General features: G+C 42.5%; 1 protein-coding gene across 3 annotated transcripts in view; it reads right to left on the reverse strand.

Annotated features, from left to right (window-relative positions):
* Positions 1-14,450, reverse strand: part of ADGRG6 (adhesion G protein-coupled receptor G6) — a 513,628-nt gene extending 499,178 nt beyond the window's left edge. The window contains exon 1 of one of the 3 annotated variants that reach the window (XM_069235130.1): positions 14,148-14,450. In XM_069235130.1, the coding sequence (XP_069091231.1) occupies positions 14,148-14,149 (2 nt within the window). In that variant the 5' untranslated portion in view covers positions 14,150-14,450. Of the gene's footprint in view, positions 1-10,306; positions 10,371-14,147 lie in introns of those variants that run through there. The other 2 variants (XM_069235132.1, XM_069235131.1) reach the window with 2 other exon arrangements.
* Between the last annotated feature and the right edge of the window lie 972 nt (positions 14,451-15,422).

The raw sequence follows: 15,422 nt of genomic DNA on the forward strand, positions 1-15,422 counted from the left end.
CATCTGATAATCTTTTGAACTCATGAGCAAATCTTTCAGAATGGACGATACCTTTGACAATGTTAATAGTAGCACTGAGGGTAAATTCTGTGCACAGCCACAACTTCTCTCGAGGCCTGATCGCAGGAAATTGTGTCAAATTCACACTAGCCCGTTAATGCTCTGAGGGCTCCTTGTATCCTTGAATAAAATTTACATCGGTCCATCACTACTTTGAACTTCTTACCATACCATATATTCAACTGCCTAATGGCCCAACACCTCCACATGTGTCAGAGATACTACCTACCACAGGTCCCCTCCATTGAAGGGTCATCAACTGCCTTCAGAAAAAAACAGTGGTAATAATTATCCTACAACAGAATCAAGAAAATTACCACACACAACTGCACAAATATTTGAAAGACAAAAATAATCAGAACAAAAGTGTGTGATACTAGTACATGCAAAAAAGTAACAGTCTTAAAATGTGCCAAGATCATGGGTGTTTTGTCACAAAAGTCAGAGCCGTATTGCTGACAAAAATTGAAAATCATCAGATATAATACTTTGCAGATTATTCCATTCAGTCAAATGGTACCTTCAAAAGGACAGCCACATTCACAATCTACTGTGCACTGAGGAGCACTAGTGTTTTGCTGATTTATTCCATTCTGTCAACTAGTACCTTCAAAATGGCCGCCTCACTCACAAAGTAGCATCCATAACAGTGCATCGGCATTCTTTAGTGTGGTAACACATTCACGTCCCTGACTACAACAACTAACCGATCTTTGCTTTCAAAGGCATTGTGCACAGTACAACTGAGTGAGCTGCCAACCTGCATGCCTTACTAATAGCCATTGGCACAGTCCAAACACTACTTGCTTTCCCCAGCATGCCAAAACTCCAACCGTCAGCACAGGTTGAATCTTACCCACAATATCTGCCCACTGCAGCACATCTCCAGTCAATGTTCTCTTGCTACCCAGAAAAGTCCATCTGTGTTCAATCATGGTGAGATGCAAACAATGGCACAATGATAACAGACAAACCATAGACCCACAGCCTACTTCTGTTGTCTCCAATATGAAGACTCTCACAGATAAGGTAAATCTAAAGCTTTATTTCACAAACAGGAACAGAAAAGGAATTACCCACATTGTGCCCAGTAACTCCACCAAGTATCAACATTTACATGAAAACATTCGATATAACCCACAGCATTCCAGAAGCTATGATCATTCTACTCATCACCATCCACCGTGAATATACATAGGAATACCACACATAGTTCCCTGTTGGGGTTAAATGAGAATATGCATGGCTCTGATAGAGCTCTTGCTAAATGCTGGAAGTAGGAGGATGAGTTTTCATTGTGCTACAACCTTGGATATCTAAATATCTCTCCTGATCAATTATGGAAACTAAACTAGGAAACATATACCAGGGGGTTTTGCCTTTTATCGCCATCATAAGAAGACAAAAGCTGTCTATGTTTTAATCAGGTGATAGTCACAACTCTTGAATTACTAACAAATCAAGTAAAGGAGCTTTGTGGCAGCCTAAGGGGCATTTTCGTACTGTTTGGCATTAACCAATGCAACTATTGATTGTTTTGGTTCCTGGGATGGCTTACAGCCGGTATCTAGCCACTGCCAATTATGGATTAACCCTGCGAGTAAAAATAGAGATAATTGGCTGTTAAAGTGAAAATCCTTATTTCTATCAGAGGTGTCTATGTTGGTCTATTTTTGGACAACAAAAGAAGGTATTGTTTTAGTGAATCAATGAATAACTTAGACTTTACTATAGATTTGGATATTTAAATATGGATGCATAATGTTAGGATGTTACTTCTAAATTGAAAACATATTTTAAGTAATCTATTTAGCCTGTCTGTTAGTATTTTAATTTTCCAGCGAACTACATTACTGTTTTAGTTTTAATGTTGTAAACCAAATAAACTAGTTTATTAATAGTAAATCAGTGAAAAGTAACGTCATATAGTCAGCATGGCGTAGACAGAGATTGAAAACAATGGTCCACTTTCCAACAAACCAAACAAAGAAGAAGTGGTGACTCCCTACACAATGGGAAGATTCAATTTGGACAACACCAGGCTGATAATGAATGTGGAAGTTGTGGCCACAAGGAAGAGCTTTTTTTCAGACCAAATCCCTGGCTTCATTGCTTCAAATGAAAATATAAAATTGCAACTAGTCACTATTTAGAATACCTGTTTGCTCCTGGGAAATGCCAGTACTGCATCAATGCTGAGGAGTGCAGGTACTCTCTCTTTCAAAATAAAGAGGAGCAGGTTCTCAGTACCGGAGAGTACCTGCCCATTTAAAGCACTGCCTGACACTGCTTTGGTTGACGCAAGTGTATAGCAGACTCTTACACATATCATTATTCACTTAAAATGGCAAACAGGCTGTTCCACATATCACAGGTCAGAGTCCTTTTCTCTCTGCGTTACGTCACGTCATGCAGCGCATAAAAGACGGGTTGCTGTAGCCATAGGTGTTTTCGAGTGGTTCAGAATAGCCGAGAGTGGCCCCTACGTAGCACAGAGTTCCTGACATAATGGCGTACCAAGGCCAGCGACTGGACGCATCCTCTTCATGCCGTCAGCCAGAAAGAGCCACCTTCACACCACACATTGAACAGACAGCCCTTCACCGGCCAGTCTCAACGCCTCAGACCCCCTTCACTGGTCAGCCAGGGCCCCACAACTGTAATGGCTGCCAAGCCCCTGAAAGCGGCAGGGGCCATACAAATGGTGCACGTACCCTACCCTGCGAGCATCCCGCCGGAGCCAAAGCCTCTGCTCTAATTCCAGAGTTTTGAAATGCACACTTTTTAGTATAATTCACCGCTGGGTAAACTTTTACCCAATGTACTGGTGAGACGGCGGAGTCTGTGGAAGAGTCGGCCTCGGCTGTCTCCGTATTAATTTTAATTAACAGAGCAGCCGGGGCACAGGTAGTGTTCTAGTGACGCGGAGCCAGTGCTCTCAACGGAAACACGAACCTGTAGATGGAGGGTTAAAGGTGACGGTAGAAGAGGGTAGAGTTATGAAGAACAACGTCACGGCGATCGGCGTCCATAACAGCTTATGCAATGTTTAAAAAACTCTCCCGCCAAGGAAACTGGCGATCGCCGCAAAGCGTAAATGTGATCGTAAATGTTTTGTGGGGCGTATCTAATCGGCAAGGAACAAACAGCATTTTCACATAGCTTAAGAGAGTAAGGTACTTGCTGCAGAGATCTCTGTGTATCCAGCCAGTTTCAGGATAGCATAATACTCGTAAGATAATTAAGGCGGCCAATCTACTTGCTGGAGGAATTTGTGTGTAGGATTTGGTAACAGGTTTGACTCATCATCAGACAACTCAGATGGTTTGTCTGCCTCTGAGCACAGTATGGCATGTAAAAGTCATAAATTGGCATTTTATATAAATCATCTTCTCAATGATTTTGTTGCAGACATGCATGAGTTAACAGTAGGTTACAAGTTACAATGCTGACAATATTACTCAGTGAGCTTTTCATCCACGTCACAGCTGCAATAAACCTGCAATGCACACATTTGAAATCTTGCAGGTATTTCCTCAATATGTTGTTACTCTAAGGTTTTAAACGGATTATTTTGGGTAGTAATAAACACTTATTTGTAAAGTGTGAATAAATGGTTGTTTGTGTGATTACTCCTCTTACACACACACACACAGAAGTTCAGAAAGTTATAAAAATCCTCACATTTTAGTTTGTGAAGTGACAAGATTTGCCTTTCTTTCCTCTGATAGGCCTGTCTGATTCTTGAAACAAGAATATTATCTTCAAACTGTTGAACTTTGAGCTTCAACTGCTCCCAACCAGGATATGACAAAAGAGGTTATTGATCGCCCTATCAATCAGGCATTTATGAAAATGAGGAGTGACAAACTCTAACCAAGATTTGGGAGGGGACACCCAAGACATATGACTCACGACTCCCTGCTATTACCACTGCCAGTTTTCCCTACTAATTGAAGAGGTGGCTTGGCCATGGCAAAGCAAAGCCAGGGCAGTTTGACATAAGAGCTTTGGAAATTCTTACAGCTTGATCCATCATGTGGCCATGCAGGTCTTCTTGCTGGTACCTGGGGATAAAAAAAAGTCACAAAAGAGTTGATTCATGCCTATCCTCCAAACTCTAAATCAGGCCCTTAGTATTCTGCATCATTGCATGCTGCGTGCAAGTGCATGCTCAGCACTGTTGAGGAAATCCAAAGGGTTTGCCTGCCCTGAGAATTGGGAATCTTTGGATTATTCCAATATATGTGTACCTCTGGTACAAGTGGGAATCCTGGGAATATTGCCTTGCTTACTTAATGAAGTCAGCAAGGGGAGGAACCCTTGGGACAGACAGGGATAGACATGTTATCTATTGGCAGTCTATCCAGGGAATTACCCATGTTCCCAGCTATAAGCAGAGATGATGGGAATCAGTGTCACAATCACACAGGAGTCAGAAAGACCCTCGAGATCAAGCTGAGGCCCACTGTGCATTCATATTAAAAAATGTGAGGATTTCCCAGGATTTGCTGATGCTAGCAGAGTAGAAAGAGTGTAACCCTACGTCTGGCATGGAACTGTTTTGATACGGGCTCATTACTTTCATTAACGTGTTGGTACACAGCATTTTCATTCTTGTCTCACTTTCATAATTTGTATTCTTACACTTACCTAGATATTTACATTTCTTATGTAATGGATAGTAGAGTATACATATGTTTTTCTGGTTGCATTACAGCCCTAAAGAAGCCCCTTTATTGGGTGAAACGCATTGGCTGTTCATCCTGAGTATTATTTAATTTGTCTATGGAATTGCAAGAACACATGGCTGTTTTACTTTATTACTCTTGGTCCTAACTTATTTCATCTACGGAATTGTGTGGAATCAACACTTCGGACTTGCAATGAAATATTTTTAAAAAGGGCTGTTCATCAGCACTGTCAGAACATCGGACTTCTGCTTTTTCTTATATTTTATATTTATTTGCTCATTTTGCGGTGCACCGTCTCTTAGAGTAATTTCTAGTGAGGCTGCTTCAGCCCTGTTTAGTTCCTTTTTGCAGCAGGAACTTTGGCGAAGTTGCATGCTCACTGAAACTTAATAGCAGTACTGTTGTTTTTGATTTGTATTTTCTTACTATTGGGTATTAATACGGATTGTGTGTTGTCTATGAGCCTGCTGCAATTCTTGTTTGTCTGTTCTACATCTGAACTAGAAGGGTTCTAGAGCTCTATCTCTCTAGACATCACTATTAGAATTGGGTACTGCTGTTGGATCATAAAGTGGCCTGCACCGGGCGGCCTAGAGGTCAGGGCTAATGCAGGGTTACCATGGCCAGTTGGCAGAGTTCCCATCCATCACCGTCTCTAAATCCGCAGACGGGAATAAGATGGTCGGTGTTTGGAGGGATGCTGTGAAGACCTGCTCCCATCAAACATTAAATCAAGCCAATAGTAAGACAAAATGACAAGAGCTGCATGCTGCCATTTCAGCCAGGTTTGGTCTAAATTTCTGTTATGCCAGTATAATCTCAAGTAATTTTAGTAATTTAATGTTACACTTGATAGACGAGATTACTGAAGTAGTGCCACTAAGGCACATCACGTAACATGCCATTCACTGAAAAAATGTAGCACCAGTGCAAGGAAACAAAGCGATCAACCAGAAAACGTGTGGCTGATCTTTACAGCGCTTGTGTTTTTGCACAATTTATTTAGTGCCAGATGCGTAGTTTTAGATGAAAAGATGCATTTTGAGATCTTCAGAATGCAGCACACATAGAAAGAGGAAAAAAGGAGGACAAATAGAGATATTTCTCCTTGTTATGCCCTCAACTGGGAAGGAGTCAGATTGTGGTGCAACCCCAGGTTTACAAGTTCTTGTAAATCTGGAAATGTGTCAAAAACTTTGGGAGCTGCATGGGAGCACCCACGCAATGCCCATGGAACGCCTTCCCAGGGCAGAGTAATGCAATGCAGCAATTTGCGCTGCGTTGTGTTACCACAGATTTATGGAGCCACTCAGAGCCACACAAAGTGAATTTGCGTGGCTTACAAAATCTGAATTGAGGTTTGTGTCACTCTTGAGCCATGATGCATGGTGCAAGAGCAACGCAAACCGGGTCATAAATATGCTCCTATGTTTTTTAACATAAACTTTTCCCACCCCCACAACCCTGGCTACGCTGCTGTGAATGAACCACAAGATGGCAGTTTGGCACGAGTGGTATATATATATATACATATATATATATATACAAATATATATATATATATATATATATGTCAAACAATGGGTCTGAAGCAAGTCTCGATGGCGCACTCTTACTGCTGGTGCAGGTGACAGAGGAGACCACCATCAAAATACTTATCCAACTAAAAGATTCACCACACTCCACAGGGTCCTGTATATTGCATTTATTTCAAGCAGCCAAATTAAATGCAACATACAGGACCCTGTGGATTGTGGTGAATCTTTTTGTTCAATGTGTGTGTGTGTGTTCAATATTGTTAACATTTGTGGAGTATCGTTATTATCTATGAAACAATATTTGAGTTATGTGTTTATGAACTGCATATCCTGAATTGAATTTCTTCACATAGGGCTATGAATTGACACTTAATCAAAGTAAGTCACAGCAAAATTAATTGTCTTACAAAAGATCACACAATTTGTAATTGTAATTGTATTTATATAGCACTTACTACCCCTGACAAGGCTCATAATCCAGTTTATATAGCACAAGAGAGATAGTAGCCTGCACCTTGTGTAGAAATCCGAGGTGGGGGAAAATACGTTGCATTTGAGGTGATGAAGCTTGAGCGTGCTAATTTGTCCACTTGGGCATTCATTGTTAACTTGGAGTCCATGGTAATTCCAAGGTTTTTAACTTCCTTAGATACTTGAGCACGTGGTCCCAGATCATCAGGCCAGACGCACAGTACGTCATATTTTTTCCAGTAGCCACATGTAAGTATTTCCGTTTTGGAAGCATTCAGTTTGAGATGGCTCCAAGTCATCCACTGATCAACGGCTCTGAGGCAACTGAAGATTTGTGCGTTTTCAATGTCTTTGGGGCATTCCAGTTTAAGGAGTATTTATTTGTGTGTCATCTGTATAGTTGTAGCATGTGAGTTGCAAATCATTGATCAATTCTGTAATGACATCATGTAGACGTTAAAAAACATAGGTGAGATGATTGATCCTTGAGGGACCCCTGCTTTTGTGAGGTAGGGTTTGGACGAGAGGGGGAGAGAATAGATGATATTAGTTCTGTTTTGCAGTTAGGATGTACAGGAACCTAACTCCTACTCTGTAGAATGAATGCTAGAGGCATATGAAGGGCTTGTACACCAGGCAGGTTGGATTTAGGTGGAACCAGAGGAGGATGTTTAATGGATGATAGTCAAAGCTTACAGACACTGAAAGTGGATGTGCAGCCTAAAGGGAGGGATGTACATAGTATCAAAGGTGGACATCATGCCTGAAAAAATGGATGCTGAGAGAGTTGGAAGTGGATGATAATTTGAAAGTGACAGAAGTAGACACCCAACTGGTAGGCAAAAAACAAAGGGTCAAGTGTACTGAAGGTTCATGATTAAGGTATAGTACAGCTGAGACTACCAAATGTAGATGCCCACTCATTCTCAATGATCGTGCAGAGGATCTGAACATTGCTATCCAACTGGAAGGAGTGAATGGTAGGAGTCAACCAGAGGTCACCAGTGCTAAACAAGTAGATTGGAAGATGTAAGCTAGAGATCACTAGAAGATGATGGCCACCAGGTTAGTATTTTTGGTTTCTCCGGCAGTTACAAGTTTCATATCACACAGCTGGTTTTCAGCTATTATTCTTCAATATAGGGTGCAAGTTTTGTGAGTTTAATTGCTTGTAAGTTAAACCTTATCAATAAATATGTAGGCTTTGTTCTTCTAAAGCTTGTGTGTTCTGAATCAACACATGGGAGAGAAAGTGGTAGGGGGCGTCACCCCCTCGAAGGAGACAGCTGTCAAACATACGTTATAGCTCAAGGATCCCCTACTCCACTCATTACCTGAAATGGAGTGCTTTGTCTACCTAAATAGCTTTTGTTTTAACGATGTTGGTGTAAACTGTGGTTTCTCCTTTTTTTTCAACATGCTGCAATCTGTAAAACATCAGTTGAGTAAGTCTTCAGTTTTGGGTGAAGAATCTTCACTCATCTCAATTGTGTGGTTTTTTTTATCAGTACACAACAGTAACAAACATCTTCAAATAAATGAAGGTGAAAGGAAACTATTTCATTAATAGAAATACACATTACAAAGCACTCTGGCATCACAAATTTCTATTGTGATTCGAACAATAGTATTATTTGTATTTATATTAATATTTTAATTCATACAATTATATATGAGGTGTTTCAATCTGCTATTGTTGTTTTGCTTTGTTCTATTGTCCAAACTGTGCAGTAAGTGTTCAGCTGCCACGTGACTCTGCCTGTAGCAATGGCATTGCAGTTTTTTCACCATCAGCATGTCTCTGCTGGTGAATACATTGCTAACTAATGATCCCACCACAGCCTATCGCAGAAAAATATGAATATGGAATGCATGAGTAAGAATGAAGGTGGAGCAGAGCTTTTGCTTCCCCCCATCCACATCAAGAAAAAAAAGAAAAAAGACAGACAAGGAAGAAAGAGGAATGCTGCAACATCGAGGCAAAGAGTCAAAGAAAACTACAACTGTGGCTGCAGAACCTGCTTCTATTTAGTGTGGTCACCTCTGTTCTCTTCCTCAAACCAATAGAAGAGATCATGTGCAGGAAAGGCACAGAAAAAAAAAGAAAAAAAAAAGCAGACACACTTGGTCAAGCAGTTAGCAATTTAATAACAAATGTTCAAGTGATTTTGTGTCAGTATAACAGAGGATGCATAATCAATTGTCACAGTACATTCGCTGCCAAGCTCCACCAACCCTTAACACTGGTAGGACACAGGAATCAAATTTGCATTTGTTTACGACATTCATATGACGTTAATTAAGTCATACTGATCAAGGTTGGAGTTCCTCAAATAAAAGCTAGGAGTTCCTCAAATAAAAGCTAGCATAATCACAGCAGACCACAATGGTCAAATGTCAGAATTCTTGTAAATCAATGAGCAACGCTCTCACTGGTTCATCATTTGAACATCCATGAGTGGGGTGCACTGATCTCCTGCACCCTGGTGCAGTGGTGGTGGAACAATTTTCAGAGTGGGGGGTGCTGCCATTATGGTTACATCACTGAAATCACAGAGGCTGACAAAACTCCCAAGTGTCACAGAAAAAAACAAAAATATAGCAGAAGTGCCGTCTTCGTTTAGCAGGAGAGTTGTAAGGGTGTTGATTGTAGCCAGTGGTGCATTTTGAAGCACTAGTCACTGTCATCTACAGACACGTTTTCAGTTGAAATGACCACTAAATTTGCATATACATGGTGTTTTAATGGTAAAACTATGTAGTGCACAAACGAAAGTGCTTGGAAATTTGGTTTCAGCCAATATGTATCATTTGCGCATCATCACATCTAATAAATTGATTTGTTTTGACCCTATTAAAATGTGTTTTATTTTTGCTTTCCTGATTTGTGGTATATATTAAATATGCGTATGATTCATTTACCAGTATTTACATGATGTTGTACAGCCTTCCCTTTTACATGTCCTGTACCGCAGCAACATTGTCACATTTGTCTCTTTTACAAAATCCCCTTACTTTGCAATCAGAGAAATAAAAGTAAATACCAGTTTCCAAATTAGCAACAATTTGTCTGAAGACATAGCCTTACTTTTGACCAGTGTATTGGAACGCACAGCAACTCTTGCAAGATAAACATAAAATTTGAAGGCATGTTTATTACTTTAACACCTTGTGAACTCCAGCATGGTTATTTTAGGGGGTGCTATAGCCTGACCCATACTTTCAGCGCCTATGTCCGGGTGCCACTCCACCTACTGCTCTAACGACAGCTACGCCTCTTTGGAGAAGCATTTCTCAAGAGCACATGTAACCACGAAAAAATACCCAAGTTATTCCCCCAGTGGCAAAAGGCCCTGTCAGCCCCGTGGTGCGGGGGAGCCCTTGTGCCCCTCTCAGCACAGTACACTGTGCACGGGCGGCAGGCCCCTGACTGGGTCCAGGCAGAAGGCCCGCCACCCTCCCCCCTCAAGTTTCCTTACGCCACTGGATTCCCCATGAGGGGCTTGAACTTGGAATAAAAGACGCACTGCTCTGAAAACTCACCACAGGAAGACTGAGGCCGGGGTGTCTGTGCTGAAAGCTCAGCTGCTGCTGACACGCTGTTTTTGCTAGCTTGGGACAAAAAAATGAAGCACGCTGTTCCTCGTGCGGAAGGCAGAGGCTCCGCACCCTGAGGCACTCTGGGTACGAAGCGAGGACCGGCGGGCGCTCGCGGCGTCATTACTTCAGACTGGCGTTCTTTGCGCGCCACAACAGACCTGCCCCCGGGGTTTCCTGCGGGAGGCTCGTCCATCGAGCCAGGCCAGAGGTTGGGAAAAATGTGTCCTTTGGGAAAGCGAAAAAGGAAATACCTTTTCAGCGTTTAGCAGCAATATATGGGCACTGTTATCGGCTGCGTGGGGGATGGGAAAGCGCAATACAATGCAATCGTTCAGTCACCCGTTTTCTAACGTGTGCAGTGCCATCTCAAAGGTTTGGGGGACGTCGGGCAAAACATATTTTGGGGGCCCTTCTACGGACAAAATTTTGAGTTTTATTTCCTATTTCCTGCTAACTCAAGCTCTCATGATGCCAAGTAATACTAGGGTCACACAAAAACATTGAAAACGTGTCTTACACAGGACAACAAAGCTCATTAAGATGACAATGCACGTGTTACAAACCGGTAACTCAAAGGCTGTATTGTAATATTATATTCTTTAGAGAGGTAGATGTAGGTGTAGATAGAGAAGGAGAGAGGTTAGATATAGAAATGCAGGTCAAGGAGAGAAAGTTATCTTTCCAAGGGGAACCCTTGGAAGGGGAAGTGTGGGCAATTGCCCACTTTGCTCCTTGCCCTTAAACATTTCTGAAAATGTGTCCTTTTCTTGTGAGAAACTATCTCGGGCACTTTGAAAACATGGGAAGTCCTCGGTGCAGGACAGGCTGAGGTTGGCCACCACTGATGTCTGGAACAGCTGCTTTTGATACTTTTGTAAGAAACAGTAACTCCCATTCAGACATCTGTAGGTTCATGTGAAAGAATGTACTGCTATATCCCTTTCGGACACTTCACAGCACTTTGGAACTGTGGAGACAGAAGAAGAGAAGGAGGGTGTGGGAGAACACGAGCAAAAGATGGGGGAACTGTGCATAGAATGAGAGAGGAGCCAAAGGACACTTCAAAGCACTATGAGACTGGAGTGAGTGTGAAGAGTAAACAGTGACCAAAGTTGGTGGAAAATGAGACAAACGGACAAAGGAGGCTTCCAATCAGTAGATAGAGAGACATTGGGAAGTGGGAAGCGCAGCTTCAGAGACCTTCAAAACAAAAGACTAAAGTGGGTAGCAGAAGAGGTCTGGTGTGGACACTGGAAGAAGATAATCGCAGAAAAATGTAGAGAATTTGAGAAATTATGGATTATTGCCTCACCAGTATCCTACTACTATCCTTTTACAGATTACAGCAAATGGGCACAAAAATCTTACTGCATGCGTTTTCATATCACTGCAGAGATTTAACCCCTTGTGTCCTCTGGGTCTGGTTAAATGCCTTTATTTATAACTTCTACAAGTGAAGAACCACATCATAACTGACTCGCGCCTCGCACACTCAATAATGGATAGTAAACAGCATATTGTACTCAGGAAACCTGGGGAAAATTAATATATGTAAATATATATAGATCGCGGTATCAGATCTACCACTAAGGAAACGTCAACTGCGTCTTTTTAGCATTGAAATGGGACATCTAAATGGGGTTTCAGGGACTGTTCTAAAAACAATTGCAGCACATTTGCGTGGTTACTGCTTTCCCTGTGTAGGAAAAGGCAACGTAGACACACACACACTGAAACCTACTTTCTCACATTCATCCAGGTCACTAAAGTAGATGTGACCATTCACTATTTCAAGTTACTTCTCTTCTTAAGTTACGGCTTACTTATTAAGTATATGGCATCTAAGTCCGTTTTGAAGTGTAACACTTTTTTAAAGTATTCTCCTCCCACTCAAAATTCTGTTTCTTTTATTCGTCCTTTCTCCCTCCACTTCTGTCCCACCTGTGAAAACTGAACTGATTGGTGATCCTTGCCTTACTTTCTCATGCTGTTATGGATATAAATGTGAAAAATGCACATTCAGATGTGTATAAATACCCATAAGGTTACACGGAAGTGTGGTGTGCACCACATATGCACCAGATTTGCCTTTCCGCTCCTCTTACACACCTTAAGAGCTCCTAAGTTAGACAGGCATGTGGAAAAGCTACACCTTTTGCACAGACTTACACCAGTTATTTGGTCTCTGTAATTGCGGTGTTACTTATGCGAGGGTAATATACTCCTTTATACAGGTGTAAGTCATTATTAAGTCTGAAAGGATCCTTTGTAAATGACAACAATTCACTGCTTATAATAATCTTATGGTGTTTTGTTCTGATTTAGAAAAATACATGTAGTTACTAAAGAGTGAAGTACACATTTTTGTGATTTTCCCAGAGCATCAGGGGAAATATATACCCACTTGTGGGTTGGTTTTATATTGGCGAGGATGGCATTGCTTGAAGAACAACTTTCCCCAGTTCGATGGTACAAAATGTTCCGAGCAGCTGTTTTCTTCTTAAAAGTAATAAAATTATTGAAAACACTTAAGTGAATTTTCCTTTTTTCGGATTCGTGTTTTTCGCAGTGAACGTCAGCCGCTCTTAATAAATCATATTTCCCAACCAGAAACCGTGTTTTTAAATATTTTATTTGGAAATTTCCTTCAGGCATGCCCTGGGGGAATTAAAAAAATACAAACACACCATAAGAAGATTGTTCTGTTTTTCTTCAGCAGGGGCCTCGCCGAGCTCGTCCAAGAATAATTCTACCTTCAGCCGCCCTGTCCAAAAACCAATATTTGGTCTGGATTCGCCCGTCCCGGTGCGCAGACAGATGCCCCGAGCGCGCATTTTTCCTGAGGTGTTTAATTGGCGGCCCCAGAAACCGGATGGAGCAGCACAAGTCGTACCTGTTCTGCGCCGAACACCTGCCCAAGAAACGCGTCTTGTTCGCTGCTCTCAAGCCACAGAGGGTGTCCCGCGGCCCCCTGTGCCTCGTAAACTAGCAGAGTGGAGTACATGAGTGATTCACCCTGCACCAGCGGTGACCTTAGTCTGCCTGACACTCTCTGAGTTCTACACTGCACAAGAGCCCTGTTTATAAAGACTGAACCTAACAGAGACAGACAGGCAGACATAGAGCCGTATATCCAGAATGAGGCGCACACACACAATGAAGGAAAGGGCAGAAACACACACGGAGGCAGACGGATACATGGGTAAGCAGTCTGACACAGAGGTAGACCGACATACAGCTAATCAGACAAAAAGACGTATAGACAGATGCACACACCTCGCTTCAAAAACAGATCTATGAAACAGAACCATGGGCAGAGAGATGTCGAGGAGCAGGCAGGCATATAGATAGATAGATAGATAGATAGATAGATAGATAGATAGATAGATAGATAGATAGATAGATAGATAGATAGATAGCCAGTTAGCTACGCAAATAGAGAACATGAAGAAAGCAACCCATAGAAAGACAGAAATACACGCAAATAACAGACAAGCAGATACTTGGACGCACAGACACCAAGCAGTCAGTGGAGAGATAGACAGCTAGACAGATAGATCTACAGAACTTACGTCTATCTGTGTTAAATCTGCATATCTTTCCACATCAATCTAAGTCTGCATCTGTATATCCGAGGAACTTGATATATTTAAGTGCACAGTCCTTTGTGGCTGTTTCCGCAGTCCTGCACAGCAGAGTCAGAGCTCGCTTTCAATATGATTGGTGGCGAGGCGCATCAGGAAGACCGCGAGCACGAGAACAAGTTGTGAAAGTTTTAACTTACATGCTGCTGCTGTGCTATGTGTCAGCCAACCAGGTGTGGGGGGTCATTCTCTGACCCCTCTTCAGCGGATGGAGTTCGACAGGGATCCTCTATCGACAGTGATCAATATCCCACCTCAGTAGCTCCCATGAAACCAACAGCCCCTCGCGATCGCCAATTTTCGGGGTTCCGTCCTCACAGTTGGTTTGCCTGTGAACATGAGAAGATGGAGATGGCCAGATCCGCCCACCTCCCTCCCAGACGAGAGGCTCTCCTCCCGTCTAAAGTGTGACCCAGGGTCTGCGCGCACCTCCGGGAAAGCACTTTGCCCAGAACACGAAAGCATGCATATGATATGTTAATTGCTTGTGTCTGCCCTTCCCTCCGCCCCCGCCCAGACACGCACTTGGACCCGCCCACCTGCAGCTTGGTGTAAGGAGCCTCCTCCCTGCTGAGACGTGACAGTGTGTGCGAGTTCGACAGAGCATGTATGGGAGAAGAGGCGCGCAGACAGCGAAACAGCCAGGGAACAACAGTGCACTACATCAGTGGCATAACAAAACTGGAAAGAGCCCACCTGCAAAGAACATGGAGGACTCTCCCAACAAAGCCCCCCCCCCCCCCAACTCAGGCTAGGTGATGAGCTAAGTGGGGCCCCGGGAGTTCGCCCCCTTCTCCCTCCGCACCGCCGGAGCTGCGGGGGCCTTTGTTACGCCTCTCCACTACACTCCTACCTAGCTATCGTGCGCAAACTATGCAGAGCGCAGTTTTTCGTTTCGTGACTCAGCACAAAAGCACAAACACGCCAGGACAGGTGCTGCTGTTAAAAAGCTCAACAATACCAGAGGTGATTACTCATAAATCATTTTAAGGTGTAACCTGCAGGCTGATCACAGACCTCAGCAGCTAACACTTAACTCACTAAGCTATTTTATTAACCTTTCAGTCTTTACAGCTGTCAGATTACAGATGCAGCGAATATCACTGTTTAGTGAAATAACTATAACGTGCACCCCAAATGATGCACTGCTTATGACCTCACATAATAAGCCACCCATGACATGCTCAATTACATCATTGATGACATTGATAGCTGAATTATAAAGATGGTGTTTGCACTGAGCAAACTTGTTACAAATTCAAAACTCTGCTGTACCTGCTCAGATGGATCTTGATTTAGAATTGAGGCTGGAAGTAATCAATTCCACAACATTTCAGGAACAGTGAAACAGATTTTGGCCCACAGTAACAAAAGAGAGGAGTACATTTGCAACCATATAGGGTTATTAACACATT

The sequence above is a fragment of the Pleurodeles waltl genome, chromosome 5, assembly GCF_031143425.1.
Source record: "Pleurodeles waltl isolate 20211129_DDA chromosome 5, aPleWal1.hap1.20221129, whole genome shotgun sequence".
In the NCBI taxonomy this organism is placed as follows: Eukaryota; Metazoa; Chordata; class Amphibia; order Caudata; family Salamandridae; genus Pleurodeles; species Pleurodeles waltl.